At 50.8% G+C, this 14559-nt stretch overlaps 2 protein-coding genes across 4 annotated transcripts; one reads left to right on the forward strand and one right to left on the reverse strand.

The window, feature by feature from the left end:
* Window positions 1-974: 974 nt before the first annotated feature.
* On the reverse strand, window positions 975-12363 carry LOC114616663 (protein GUCD1). Of its 3 annotated transcripts, none has more exons than XM_028762092.1 (6): window positions 12321-12363; window positions 6323-6407; window positions 5331-5496; window positions 4188-4279; window positions 3745-3986; window positions 975-3152 (listed from the first exon to the last, which is right to left on the reverse strand). In XM_028762092.1, the coding sequence occupies exons 2-6, from the start codon at window positions 6331-6333 to the stop codon at window positions 3058-3060; spliced, it is 606 nt and encodes a 201-aa protein (XP_028617925.1). In that variant the 5' UTR covers window positions 6334-6407; window positions 12321-12363; the 3' UTR covers window positions 975-3057. The 3 variants fall into 3 exon arrangements, with proteins under 3 accessions (XP_028617925.1, XP_028617924.1, XP_028617923.1); XM_028762091.1 differs by lacking the exon at window positions 12321-12363 and adding an exon at window positions 11770-11919 and having other exon boundaries at window positions 975-3149; XM_028762090.1 differs by lacking the exon at window positions 12321-12363 and adding an exon at window positions 11770-11919.
* On the forward strand, window positions 11811-14127 carry LOC114616664. Its single transcript, XM_028762094.1, has 4 exons — window positions 11811-11940; window positions 12072-12198; window positions 12602-12767; window positions 13870-14127. The coding sequence occupies exons 1-4, from the start codon at window positions 11811-11813 to the stop codon at window positions 14125-14127; spliced, it is 681 nt and encodes a 226-aa protein (XP_028617927.1).
* The last annotated feature ends 432 nt before the right edge of the window (window positions 14128-14559 follow it).

Below are 14559 nucleotides of genomic sequence, written 5' to 3' on the forward strand. Positions count from 1 at the left end.
AAAATAAAAATAAATCTTTAAGAGCTGTACAGTCAGTCAGCTTTGACAGATGACTAGCTGGTCACTGTGTGACGCGCCTCTAGCTTCCCGCTGTCAGACACTCCAATCAGCAAAATCACCTACAGAACCTTGACAGCTTTTTAAAGAGAGTGTTAGGATTGTCAGACCCTCAGGGAGAGTGACTCACAGCTTGCTGGACACTTTCAGGACAGGACAATGTTGTCAGGAAATTGTTCAAAAAGTGCTAATTCTAAAGAAGCCCATACAAAGGCCCAACAGGACATCGAGGTTAGGTAATCCAAGATGGTTCCAGGTCTTTTTTTTCTCCCCCTGCTGGTGGTAGGGGTTAGCTTGCCCTTGACTTCTGGAAGGAACTAGATTGATAAATCTCTCACTCAGCCCAGAAAAACTCAATTTTGTCAGAGATTATCAGTTATCTCCTCTGGTGGAGGTGTCAGAATGTTATGTTAAAAGCCTGGACACCTGTTGTCTGGCTGCAGGCTGGGGCAGAGGAAACAGAAAGGTTGGTGTCCTCCCACTGTGCCCCCATGCTCCCCTCTTATAGACAGTCTACCTCCCTCACCTCAGGCAAGTGTTCCATCTTCTTCAAGAGCAGTTCTGAGTTCTGAAATGTGTAGGTGCTGTCTATCCCGGTTTTGTCCAGCATCAAGGCCTGGTTGAGGCCTCAAGGGCAGAAAATGAAATTCCAGCAGAGCAGTGGTGGCGCACACCTTTAATCCCAGCACTTGGGAGGCAGAGGCAGGTGGATTTCTGAGTTCGAGGCCAGCCTGGTCTACAGAGTGAGTTCCAGGACAGCCAGGGCTAAAAAAAGAAAATGAAATTCCAGTCGCAGTCAAACTAGATAGAGCATTTCAAGGACCTGGTCCAGACAGTCAAGCCAATGATCTGGGGAGATGGGAACTCTGCAGGGTAACAGGGGCTTCACGACGGCTGGACAAAGGGTGCTACCACTGTATGGTGAGAATATTTATTGAGAATGGCTCATTACAAACAAAATATATTTATGTATAAAATCCTCTGCTATGCAAAAGATCCCTTTCATCCTCCTGCGGCTAGAGTGATCAGAACCATCTAGAGTTCCCATGTGGCCTCAGAGCCTATGCTGGGATGCACGGAAGCTGAAGAGTCTGAGAAGCACATGCTATGGTAAGTATCTGATGACAAGGCTTCCTCTAGCCCAATTCATGGCTGGTGCAGTATAACAGTGTGCCCCGTGCCCTGCCTCAGGCAGGTGGATCTCAAAGACAGCAGCTTTCTTGTTATTTTTACAGACACGTGGACCTGATGACCTGTGACTTGCCCTGAGAAGCCATTATTTGGGTCCAGGGACTGAGCATTTTTTAAACGTCCTAGAGGATGAAGATGGCCACCTTCTGTGGAGGCCATTTCCCATGAGCACTCGCGTGGGTGTGTGCCACGCCTCAGCCCATCCACTTGCTGTGAAGGCTTTCCCTCTGCCTATAGTCTCACGGTTCCACCACAGCCTCCTCGGAGGACACCCATACCCATAGCTGCTGTGTGGGACTTCTGAGCTTACATCCAGAGTTCCTTGGGGGCCCTGACCACTCAGCATTAAGACAATGGAAATGAGACCAGATTGAAAACAAAACTACTCTCTGAAACCCAGAGCAGCTGCCTAGCCGACAGCACCTCCCTTCAGCCCAAGGCTTCGTCTAATATTGACCAATAATATGGGTAACTGGTCTTGACTGCCCTTGTAAACACAGACCACCTCTGTCCCCCAGACTACCATGAGGGGGCAGCTAGTAGGAGGGGAAGCAGCTACTGCCACGTCATGCCTTGAGTACTGAAAGTCCAAGGCCCCTGGAGGACAGTGACGGTGAGAGGCCGTTGGGGGTACCCTTTATTCTTCACCAGGGAAAGCCCATGAGGAGTGGGCTCCCTGGTGTCTTTAGAAGTGACTCACTCACTTGTCTTTGGTGCAGCTTCAGCATGCAGACTGCTGGCCAGGCCAGGCCAGACCAGCCATCTTATTAAGAAAGGATTTGGACTGGCTGAGGTGCCCCATGTAAAGAAGGGTTAGTGGTTTCAAAGTACCTGTATCTATTCTTGTCTGACTCCCCACACAGTGGAGACCGGAGTCTCACTAAAACACCCTTGCTACCAAGAGCAAAACAACACAAATTAACTACCTCTAGTGGATGCTACCTGCTGTGTTGTGTGACTCTGACACTGCCTCTCTTCAAGACAGAAGAGACCCGGTATTCTGTGCAAATGCTCCTGGTGTGCGCACCAGGGTGGGTAGGGAGCTGCCTGCTGTTTTAGGAGCCCGGGCCCTCTAGCACCCAGCCTCAGAAGGCTCCCAGATTTAGAGGGCAGGTCTTGCTGAGGAAGTCAAGCTGGTATCAGGAGGCCTTGTGGAGGCAGGGGCTCTCTGGGGAAGTCTCTAGTCAACTTCTTGTTCCTAAAACATTCTCTTCCCCTCTCACCCATTCGGCCCTGCCCACTCGTAAAAGCTTTCCACTCTACAGAAGGTACCTAGAGGCTAAGAAGGCATCGGCATCCCAGGGGTCGGAGAGCCTCAGAGTGGCTGTGAGGTATGCTTACGCTGCATGATAACAAGGCCTAGTAAGCAGTCCCAGAGACCTGAGTCCATCAGAGGCAGGACAGAGCAGTGAGACCATCCACTATGGCTCAGAGTGGCCCAGAGCCACAGCCCGGAATTTGCATTGCTCTTCCCAAACACGCTTTTCTTCCGGGGTTCCTGCCTTGGGCACAGCTGGAGGCAGACTTGAGGTCTTCCACGGGGCACAGCTGGAGTCAGTCTTAGGGTCTTGAGAGATAACCCCCTTTTGATGCTCTTGAGTTGTCTCCAGCAACTACAAGGTGTTTAGGACGAATGGCATGATGACACTGGTGGACAAAGCAGTCACAGAGTTCCCAAGAACGTTGCCAAACAGGCTGAGGCTACAATTCTGAACCCCAGCCCCAGCATCCCTGGGCATGGGCATCCTGAGTGGGCCTGGCTGAGACAGAACACAGGGTCTGAGGACCTGGCATGCCAGGCTCCTGCTGTCAGCTGTCCAGGTAGACAAAAAGGATGTCCTCATCTGTGCCATAGCTAGTTCTGGCCTCCTCGAAGTTACTGATGCTGGTGCTACACATTCCTGCTGAGGGTGGAAGAAGAACAGAGTTGGATCAGTGGGTGGGGGAAACACCCGCTCCTGGTACTCAAGGGGACTGGATGGGGTCTGTGTTCTACCTGCCCTGCCACCTCTCAGCTCAAGCCTTCCTTCCTTAGGGAAGCTCTCCTGCCCACTCTGACCTTCCTGAGTCAAGTCTTTCTTTTGACTCCTTCCCAGTTTAGTGGATAAAGAAAGCAAGCCCCAAAGGGAAGAAAACAGTCTGTTCCAGGATGTACGTCCTGGTCTGGTCAGAGAAGTCCTCCTCTAGGATTGTCCACGGCATGAGGGCAGTGGACAGTCTACAACAAGGGCAGGGTCTGGCCAGACTCTCTAGCTTGGGTGCTGGCTACCCTGTGAAGCCCAGGAGGTAGGCCTGCAGAGGTGGGGAGCTGAGTAGACAGAAGCTGGCTTGTCTGTATGACCCAAGGGGCAAGCCCTGATGACAGAACCCCAGGAGGAACAGGGGCTTTGGAGTCGGGCATCGGCCATACCAGCTTACAGGGAGGAAGCTGTGCAGTCTGGGAACAGGGGACAGTAAACACAGGCCACCCCGGCCCACCTGCCCCCAGGCACTCACGGTCAGCATAGGCTGGGTTGTTATAGAAAATGCAGCCTGTAGCCCTGTTATAGCCGCGCAGAACGATGAAGTGGCCCTGGTAGTCGGGGGTGCGGCAGAAGCAGCGGTGGCCACTGGGGGTGAAGCAGCAGTACTTGACAGGGCTGGAGCACAGGTCACAGTGTAGCACCCCGGAGTTCACCAGCACGATAGCCACGTGGCCCTGTGCCAGGTGTGCTTGGATGTCCTGCACACTCACTGTGCTGTGGGCAGGAGGGAGGTTAGCCAGTGCCAGTGTGGCCATGTCCCCATCTCCCAGATTGATGTCCCCAGTTTGCACCTACATCCCAGTGTTACAATACGTAAGGACTTAGCTTGTCTGCCCTCTGCCCTGAGCTCCCTGCAAGTGGCAATTGTCCTGTCTTGTCACTGTGACCCAGGCAAGTGGAGGTGGGAAGGCTCACCATTTCTCTACTTGCACCTTGCAGGCCTTGGCTTGTGCAAACAGCTGGTTCACTCGGGTCTCCTCCGTGTCAAAGTGCTTCCTATAGAAGGACTGAAGAGAGGACAGACTGGAGTCACCCATCCTGGATGCACACACTCCATTTAAATGAAACAAAGACCGGTTTATAGAAGTAGGTGTAAAAGCATACAGAAGCCCTACTGATGGGCGAGCGGCTTTACCCAGCATGCCCAGGAAGAAAGCCGTGTCTGTCTCTGGCTGGAGAGTGGACAGGAACATACAGGGGCACGAAGAAGGGGCTCAAGAGACAAGGAAGCGTTAGATTCAGAGGACTTGGTCAGGCCATTCTCTGGTAGACATGAGCAGGAGGGTAAAGCAAGGCTGTCCTCCTAACCCCCACCAGGACGGCTCAGTTATAGCCCAGTGTAGCCAAGTGTGGTTCACAGAACATACTCTGCTTGGTGCCTCATGTGACCAGAGAGAGCCCCAGGAGGCAGGCCAAAGACATTCTGTTCCCAGGTCCCCTTCTCTGTCTTAAGATTTAGTAGCCTTCTTTACCTGGCATGGAAGGTTCAAAGAAGAATTAGGCTGACTGCCACTGGCCACCACGTGACAGCCGTTCTGCCAACGAGGCCTGCAGAGACTACTCTGCCAAGTCTTGGCGCCTGGGCCAAGATCGCCTCAAGGGCAGGTAAGCCTGGATCTGGCTTTCCAAGGGATCGGAACAAGCTGGTGTGTTGGCACAGCCATCACGGTGGCTTTATTTTTCTAGAGAGGAAAACAGTGAGGAAGAGGCAGAAACGCCGACAGGCAGCTACCGTGTATTCTTCTAGAATGCCAGTTACCCTGGTGAGAAGGAAGAAGACAAGGCAGCGATAGTCACGTGATCAGCGTACTCTGTGGCCTTCGACCTGCCCTGTCCTACAGTGGAGAAAGACTCAGAAAGGCAGACAGAAGTCAGGACTCAGCCTGTAGATGTTCCACACAGCGAGACCTCAGGGCCACCTGTCTGTTGTCTGTCTGCCACTGCCGTTGGTGCCTGTACCCCTGTGCACACACTTGAGGGTCCAGTCTTTGAACATTCTCTCCTGTAACAGTGATAACTGGGGAGCCTCGAAGGCCCACCCAGGGACCAGCTGCTCACCTGGTTCTTGTAACCCTTGTCAACACCCAGAGTCTGGGTACAGAAGCGGTGTCTCACACCAAAGTGGCGCATCAGGTAGGCCAGGTCGATGGTCCAGATGCTTCTGGTCAGGTGCAGCTCCCGCAAGGCATGTTCAAACTCCCCGTCGTCTAGCTGGCCCAGGTACCTGAGGGCAAGGGGCACAGGGGTTAGCTTGTTCTTGAAGCAAAGCTAGACTAAGTCACACACACCCCGTGTGAGAGCCACGGGTGCTGCTCACACTTCTAATCCTTTATCGTGAACCCCCATGGCATGCCACATAGAACTGAGTACAGCCTGAGGTTTTCAGGGCTCAGGCAGCCTGGGTGGGACATGGTCTGGCCCCCAGAGGGAAGGGCCTGGATCTTGTTTTTTGTATCTCTTATGGACTATGTGAACCTGGGGAAGTTGCTGCTCTTTCTGGCCTCACTGACAGCGTATCAAAGATGAAACGCTTAGATCACAGACATGGTTTTCAAAAACTGCAGGCACAAGTCACTCTGTGACGCTCCATCTTCCCCAGAATCCTAGTATGGGAGAATGGATCCGGGTCTCCATCTTCCCCAGAATCCTAGTATGTAAGATATACGAAGGAGAACGGACCTGGGTCTCCAGACAGCCAGTTAAAAATTCCTGCCGAAGATAATGAGGTACCAGTCCTTTCTGGCTCAAACTATCAAGGTATATATTTATGCAGTATCCCAGTGACCTGATATCTGAGGGGTGGGAGATGCACCAGCTACCCAACCTGAACACCTGGGACTTCCCTGACCACTCCGAGCTCCCAGGCATCACCTGAGTGAACACACTTGGGCAGCCTGACCCACCCTTTGTCCGTATTTAAAATATGCCAGGGCCTAAATGGAAGCTGGGCCTCTTCTAGGGTTCAAACAAAGCCAGCCCATATAGATGCTGGCTCCCATCCAGGTTACGGCCTGTTTCATCCCTGAGCCCACACAGGTGTGGACACTCACCGAAGCACCATCCTGGAGCAGGCCAGGCCACAGTCCCAGTGATACAGCTGCTGGATGATGGGCACTGGCAGCTGCACAAAGTCCCCTGCAGAGAAACGAGAGTGAGGTCTCAGACACTCTGCACAGTGCCCACCAATGCCAACCCCCATGGAAGCACCACGACAGCCTCCACAGAAACTCTATAGCATTCAGGGCCTTCCCACAGTTCGCTATCCTTCCGCCACCAGCACTTTCTCCTACACACCAGCCACAGCCAGTAAGCCCTGCACACCATCCTCCTGGGTGCTGGTCCCCACTTTACAACAAAGCAGTGTTCGCTGCTGCCCGGCATATCCAGTTTCCTCTGAGTCACCAGGGCCCACTCTACGCTGCATCGGCCTCTGCCATGACCCCACAAACTTGGCATGCAGGGGGCTCTCTGCACACAACTTCCTAGATGCTTTTGGCTCCCCACAAGCTAACACCCACCCACCTCACTCTTCTAAAGCGCTGCCCCCCTCTGCAATGAACCACGAGGTCTGCCTGGCTCAGGTTCCCAGGGTGAACAAAGGGGCAGACCATGGCTGAGAGAAGGGGAATGTCACACAAGCTAGGTAAGCAGAATGCTCCTCCAAACTCCAGCTAGCACTGTCCCTGGGCAAACCTTTCAGCCTGTCCACTCTGAGCAGTGAAAGTGGAACAGAAAGAGCCACACCTAGGCATTCTGGTACCACTGACTGACTGGGGGGAAGGAGGAGGCAACTATCCTCCTCTCACTGGATTGAATTTTGCTATTCCCAATTTTCCATGAGTCTGGCACATGTGCTCCAGTAGTGACCAGTAACACAGCAAGGTGCTGTCCCAGTGTGTAGCAAGAGCAGATACCCAGCAGCTTTGGTTAGTACAGCGATAGGGTATGCCTCAGAGAAAATAACACGGATGGCAAAGACAAACAGCATTCCCTGAGGCCCTGAAGGGAGGACAAGCTGACACGTGACCTGTGGGAGCTTAGCCGGTGAACATGCACAAAGTTCATTCTAGCTGGGCATGGTGGCACAAATTTATAATCACAAGGCTTGGGAGGCTGAGACAGGAGGAACATAAGGCCAGTCTGGCTAGAGAGGAAGGACTACACTCTCTGCCCCCCCCCCTCTCTCTCACACACACACACACACACACACACACACACACACACACACACACGGAAGGGAGAGCAGGGAATCCAGAGTTTAAAAAAATATCAGGAGGGACTTCTTTATACTGGTCACCACTTACTGACACATGAAAACCCAGTCAACTAGAATTCTTCCAGGCGCTCCTCTGGACCAGGTAACCAGCTCTGTACAAAGCCTACCAGGCCAAGCCCTCTCTTATCACTCTGTTGTGTGTCAAAAAAAGAGAACGAGTCACTAGCCAGAGGCCTGATGTCTTGACTCTTTGCCTTCTGCTCTCCTGTATCCTCAGGGACTGGCTGAAAGGCCACTGTTTCTAGGGCCTTCCCTAACCTCAGGCTGATTATTCCCCATCCCTCTTGTGCAATCTTTTAAACCTGAGTTCACACTTAATGTTACAGAATGTAGATCTTATCCAGTCTTTACTCCAGGAAGCTCTAGGCCTACATCTTTCCAAGGCCCTTGACCTCTTAACATTTTGTAGATTTCACCTTGCCTGTCCCCTTCCCAAATCCTGTCCCTGCGCACAGCGGGGAGAAGAATTCTGTCTCTAGTTTCTAATCCTCAGAGTCCTTGGGATACGCAGATGGCTCAGTGGATAAAGAGCTCAGGCGTGACGACCCGAGTTCAGATACCCAGAACCCACACCACCCAGTAATCCCAGCAAGCGGATGGAGACAGGAAGTCTCTAGAGTGAGCTGGCTAAGCAGACTAAGAGAAACAGCAAACTAAAGGTTGGGTAAGAGACTCTGCTTCACCATATAGGAAGATACCTGAAGTCAGCCTTGGGCTTCCAGATGCATGCACACACATGCATTCATATGGATGAGAACATACACATGCACTACCCTACCCTACCCTACCCTTAATCTTACCCTTAAACGTAACCTTACCCCTTACATTATCACTAACCCACTACCCACCCCTACCACTATTCCAACGAAATCCAAACTCCACCTCAACCCCAAACCCTATCTGCAATATCCTCTGCCCTCTGAGAGGAGAGAGCACACATACGGTATACAGTGACACTCACAAGCAAAACAAAACAAAAAACCCTCATGCACACAAAAATTGAAATAAATCTTTAAATAAATAATAAGAAAAATCAAAAGAAATTGGGTCTTTGGAGAAGTAACTGTCCAGTTCCATGAGGTTTCTGAGTTTGGGTCTTATAAAAGGTCAGGAAACACTAACCTAGGCTTTGCCTTAGCTGCCTTTCTAGTTGCAGTGATGACAGACCCTGACGAACATAACTTAGGGGGAAAGGGCTTATTTTAGCTCACAATTCCAGGTTACACCCATCGTTTCTGGGACGTCACAGTGGTTAGAGACAGTCAGTCATATCATATCCAAAATCAGGAACAGACAAGCAAAGAGTATACACATGTCTGTCCTTCCCCCTTTCTATCAGTCTGGGGCCCAACCCACATTTGGGGTGACTCTTCCCAGCTCAATTAGCCCGTTAAGAAAATCACTCATAGGCAGAGTTAGACATCTCCTTACTAAGATTCCTTTCCCACACCGTTCTAGATTCTATCAGGTTGACAATTAAAAATAAATGGGTGGAGATTCCTCAGCAGCTAAAAAAGTACTGGATGCTTTTGCAAAGGACCCAGGCATAGTTCAGTTCCAGCTTATAGCCAGCTGTCTGTTAACTCCCATTCAGGGCATCCTTGACATTCTCTTTCAGCCTCTGAGGTTACCTGCATGCAGACAAAACACCCAAGACACATAAAACTTTATAAAGTAAATCTTAGAAAGAAAGCTAACAACCATAGGCCTTTTTTTTTTCTTTATCTTTCTTGTGTTCTGTTAGAGGACATATTATTTCTTCCTTTCCTCTCTTCCTGCCATGTAGGCATATCTAGAGAGTCTAGCAGGAATGGATGGATCTTGTACTGAACTTGCCAGCGTCTTGATCTTAGAATTCTCGGCCTCCAGAACTGTGAGAAAATGAATTCCTATTGCTTATAAATGTTTCAGTTGTACGAATGAACTTGGAACACCAGGGAACTGGCTCGTCTCATTTGTGGTTCCCTTGCCTAGTGTCTGATGCTTAGTACTCACTCACTATTACACTTGAGGCTGGGGGGTGTAGCCCTGGTCTAGCACTGTTCAGGACCTAGGTTCAATCCCCAGTGCTACAAATTAAAAAAAAAAAAAAGGAATGGGGAAAAAAAGTCACACTGAGGTGACGTAAACCTTGGTCTCCAGGGACTTATATGCTAAAACAGTTCTCTCACAATATGCTAGAGGAAAACACTCTACAGGGTGTGGCACTATCGAGATGGGTGTCTTCCCTTTTCAGAACCCTCACTGAGGCTGCAAATATCTCTGATCTACTCAGGGTAGCTGACTGCTACCCAGGGCTTGTTTTTATCTAACCAGTGGTCTGGAATGTTGCTTTCTCATCTCTGAAATCCAAATCCTCTGTGTTCTCTCTCTCCTGCCCCCGATCCCTGTGTGTGTGTCTATGTGTGTGTGTGTCTCTCTCTCTGTCCTTCAACAAGCTCTTAGAGGAGGCATCTGCCTTCTCCCTGATCAGCCTGAGAATTTTGTTGTGGCCATATAGGGCCAGGGCTGCCTCCTTCCAACCCAAACCCAGAGCTAGCACTCATTTAAGCTGTCAAAAAGGTTTTGGGCTGCTGGGCGGTGGTGGTGCACGCCTTTAATCCCAGCATTTGGGAGGCAGAGACAGTCGGATTTCTGAGTTCGAGGCCAGCCTGGTCTACAGAGTGAGTTCCAGGACAGCCAGGGCTACACAGAGAAACCCTGTCTTGAAAAACCAAAAAGAAAAAAAAAAAGAAAAAAAAAGAAAAGGTTTTGGGCTAATTTTGGTTTCTTAAGGCTCTACCCTTTGAAATATCTACTTGTCACTACAAGTGCCCATTAGTTCTAGGCCTCCAGATCACAACCCTCTGTTGGAGGCTGCCTCCTTACTCCATGGCCCAAGCTCTGCTTCTGATTAGTTGGGCTATGCCCTCTAAAATGTGGTATAGGATAGCTGCTCCTCAGGGTCCTAAGAGACTCAGGTGTCTTTCCTCTTTCACTCAGCCTAGAACCTGTAGATCCCGAGGCCTCCCAAGGCAAACATCCCTGCTAAGCTATCCTGATCTTACTTAGCACAGGGAAGATGCTTTCTGGGGCTATGTGATAAGGGTAGAGGCAGCCTTGGTATTTGTCCTGATAACAGCTTTAGCATTCAAAGCCCAAAACTGCTTCGGATATTGATGCCTTAAGTCAAGACAGTCCTCCACCTGAGAGCTAGGGTCTGCTTTGGAGAAAGCCTTGGCCTAGCTTCAGCTGTCTGGTTGTCACAAGAGAAAGAACTGACTAATTCTTCCTGGTACTTTAACCCTCTCAGCCTGTCTGCTCCACCTCAAAGGGTACAGAAAACGGCAGTAGCCTACTTTGTCGGGATTTATGAAAATTAACTCTATGCTATCTATAAACATTTTAATACTGCATCTACCTTAGTGCCTTACACAAGTGCGCCATTATCTGCTGAGGCTAAGAAAGGGCAATGAGCTAGTCAAAGTTCACAGCAATAGCTAACTGGAGGAGTAAACATGTAATCCCAGTACAGGTCCAAGCCCAGCTCCAGGTTACAACCAGAAGGAAACACTCCCTGAACATGAAGCCACTCTCCAACTGACACTAAAGGGTTTGGGTCCCACACCCTGTGACCCCTCCCCTGAGATGGCACCTCGCTGTTTACAGTTTATTAATATCAACTCTTGTGCCTTAAGCAGAGCTCTACCATAACTTCCCGCTGTCCCCACTTCGTGAGTAACCCAAGGGGCTCGGGTTTCCTCAGGGCAGAGGGAACCAGTGAGCAAGTAACCAAAACAGTAGCAAGACAAAAGCGCTGAGTTTGGGAAACCAGAGAAAAAGACCTTCCCTTTGCTGAGTGCTCTCAGACCATTCTTTTTTCCCCCCTTTCCCGGCCTCAGGCTTTCTACAGTTCCCCGGGGAACAGGATCACCCAACGTGCTTCAAGCAGAGCTATTCGGTTTCTGGGCAAGGTTGTGCCTTTTTTGCCCATTGGACTTTTCCACTTGACGGCTCTCCGAATTCCCTGGGCTTCAAGCCCCGGGAGATTCAGAAACAACCATAAGTGGAGGACAGGAGATGAGAGGGAATATCCACCTAGCTAGGACCGGCTAGAAGCTCCAGGCTGTGCTGAGGCCGAAGACGACCCAAGGTCGCGCGCGGCCAGACCCTGCCCGGCTCTAGGGCGGAGTCCCCCTCAGTTCCCCCGATGAAGGCAAGGCCCTTAAGAGAGGCACTGACCGGGCTCGAGCGGCTGCCCCGCTACCTCTGCCTCCGTCCTCATGACCCGGGTGGCGCAGGGCGCCCATGGCCCCGGCCTGGAGCTGATTGCAGCTGCGACTTCTGCTGGGCAGCGAGCGCGGCCAGTGAGCCCAGAGGTCCTCCGCCGCCGCCACCGCGGTTCAGACCCGGGTAGGCGGTGGCTAGGCCGCCTCAAGCCACGCCTAATCCCTTCCAGGTCTGGGAGCTGGAAACCCGCCCCTTCCATAAGCCACGCCTCTTCCCTTCCACCCAACTTCGCTTCCAGACCCGGCTACCCGCAGGTCCTTCCCCGAAACGCTCCGGTGGCCCCGCCCCCTCTGCTAGCCCCGCCCCCAAAGCGACGTTGACTCCCTACAAAGTACCTAGCACTAGTACCTCCGCTAGCTCTGTTCTTTTGCAGCCTCGGATGTAAGCTCTGGTCCTTCGCAATGCCTCATCGAGACTCCAGGGAATCCTTTTCCGACTCCCTTTAGGTCTTCTTTCCTAGACAATGAATAATGATAGTTCCCAGTACTCAGTGCATCCCTTACCTGACGATGACCGGATCCAAAGCTTAAATTCCTAGTCCAAGCCTCACTTCCTGTCTCCCCTGAGCATTGGGCTCAAGCCCAGATCCCGCCCAATCCGTCACTACAGTACTCAGTAAGCATGGGTCACCATGTTCTTTTATGGGCTCGAGGATTGATGTTTCCGGCGGTCCCCGGGCCCTCTCCAGTGCCGGAACTATAGTGCTAGAGCCCTGGTTTCCCCAGCCGGCTAAGTGAGAGTAAAGGGCAAGTAGGCTTAAAGGAAAGGGAGGGGCCTGCGCAAGGCATTCTGGGAGCGCGTGGTGTTCGCGATACTCGGGCCCGTCGTTTCCTCGCCTCACGCCTTCGCCTTCTAACGTTTGTGCCGGAACCGAAAAAAAAAAAAGCCTGAAGTTAGTTGGTGAGGAGAGGCGGCTAACGGGAGAGAGGAGACCAGAGCTCCCGCAGAGGGTTAGGAGCTGGTGGGAGGGACGCTGCGGAGGAAGGAGGTCAGCGGGGCATAGCGGAGGGCGGGAAGCCAGGGCCTCTCCAAATATCATCTCACTAGCTTTGGAACAGTTATTAATTTACGCCTAGTCTGCACGTTCGGTGCCTTTCCAGGTCACTGATTTTCGAACCTTACAAGTAGTCATTTCTTAGTAATTATCTCCTTTCCTTCTGGATCGTCCTTTTCATCCCTGCTCCACTCGCTTTCCTGCACTGGCCCTCTCCTGCTTTCCACGCTGCTGCAGAAGTTTTTTAGCAGGTTGCTCTGCTATACGTTCGATCCACTTTGTAGATGCTACTAATTTTTTTTTTTGAGCCATTGGCTATAATCCTGCGATGTTTCCCTACCATTTTCAGCACGAAACCCACACTCCTAAAGTTGAAAGCCGTGGTTCCTCACCGAGAAGACTGTGTTTTAGCATCTTTGTAGTCTTCTCCTGAAATAGGTGGTGTGCTCCGGTCTTGAGTCGTTCCCTCTCTCAGCATTTTTAAAGCCCCGTGCGTAGTCTTTGTCTTTTAATGAGACTTTTAAGTCGAGCGTTTTACCCAATTTTCCTGCCTGAGCATTTCCTGTTTATTATAGCGCGGAGCCTTGACAGTTTTGCTCTGCTTTTTGCTGGGGAGTCAAAAAGCTGAATTGAGAAGCACGACGTCTTTTTCTAGATCCCTCTGGGTTTAGATCTAAATGTACGATCAGGTATTCTAGTCTCTATCCAAATTCGGTTGCTGAGTACTTGGAATATCACTGGTGTGACTGAGGGGCTGAGATTTTTTTTTCAATTTGCATTTTAACTACTTGTAAACTCCAGGACCATATCATAGTTGTTTTATTGACTATAAAGGGTCATATGGCTGAGATGAGAAAGGAGATACTCCTTGTTCCCATTAGCTTTCTTTGTTCAACTTACCATCCTTCCCTACCTATCTGTTGTGCTATTCTGCCGTGGTAGTTCCTTCAAGTCAAGAGCCTTCCACAGAAGATTCGGCTCTGACATAATTTGCAAAGCCTGTGGAATGCCTAGTCCTTAAGCTCCGAAAGATAACCGTTGTCTCTCTTTCACTGTAGCACGGGAAGAGCCCTGCCAAGATGTCTATTGGTGTGCCGATAAAAGTCTTGCACGAGGCGGAAGGCCACATAGTGACATGTGAGACCAACACTGGCGAAGTGTATCGAGGGAAGCTCATCGAAGCAGAGGACAACATGAACTGCCAGGTACCCAGCTTTGCACCTGGGGCTGTGAAGGAACGGTGGCGTCTATCCTGGGGGATAAGAAAGGTGTACTTGGAGGTCTTAATGAAGTTAATCTCACCGGACAGTTATTAACGGAGTGCTTTATTGACAGGCTCTGAGACTGTATGTCGGTAGAGACTTAGCCTTGAGGCAGAAAAGTCCTTTAACAGCCTGGTGTGATAGTACATGTATATCCCAGCACTTAGGAGGCTGAGGTTCCAGTTCAAGGCCAGTATGGGCTCTATAGCAAGACCGCACTGTTATTGGTGGGGAGTCAAAAGGCTGAATTGAGAGCACAACCTGTTTCCCTAGATTTCTCTAGGGTTTGGTCTGTATGTACTATCAGGTAGCCTTTGGGCAAATACTGTTGCTGAGTACTTGTCTATAAACCAACCAGATATGTCTAACTTTCTGTCTCATCTCTTAGAGTCAGTCCGGTTTGGAACCAGTGTCCCCTTCCCAGTACAGTTTATAATTTGCAGAATCTTCTGCTCACATATGGTGTGCGCTTACTTTTGTCTTGGA

Source organism: Grammomys surdaster, unplaced genomic scaffold, assembly GCF_004785775.1.
Source record: "Grammomys surdaster isolate TR1022 unplaced genomic scaffold, NIH_TR_1.0 332826, whole genome shotgun sequence".
Classification (NCBI taxonomy): Eukaryota; Metazoa; Chordata; class Mammalia; order Rodentia; family Muridae; genus Grammomys; species Grammomys surdaster.

Coding starts and splice junctions, on each gene's coding strand:
- LOC114616664 (XM_028762094.1), top strand. CDS start 11,811: ATGACCCGGGTGGCGCAGGGCGCCCATGGCCCCGGCCTGGAGCTGATT. Junction 12,199..12,601: donor GTTCTTTTGCAGCCTCGGAT/GTAAGCTCTGGT, acceptor GGCCTGCGCAAG/GCATTCTGGGAGCGCGTGGT. Junction 12,768..13,869: donor GACCAGAGCTCCCGCAGAGG/GTTAGGAGCTGG, acceptor CTTTCACTGTAG/CACGGGAAGAGCCCTGCCAA.
- LOC114616663 (XM_028762090.1), bottom strand. CDS start 11,812: ATGAGGACGGAGGCAGAGGTAGCGGGGCAGCCGCTCGAGCCCG. Junction 6,408..11,769: donor GGGGCAGCCGCTCGAGCCCG/GTCAGTGCCTCT, acceptor GTTTCTCTGCAG/GGGACTTTGTGCAGCTGCCA. Junction 4,280..5,330: donor ACAAGGGTTACAAGAACCAG/GTGAGCAGCTGG, acceptor TCCTCTCTTCAG/TCCTTCTATAGGAAGCACTT.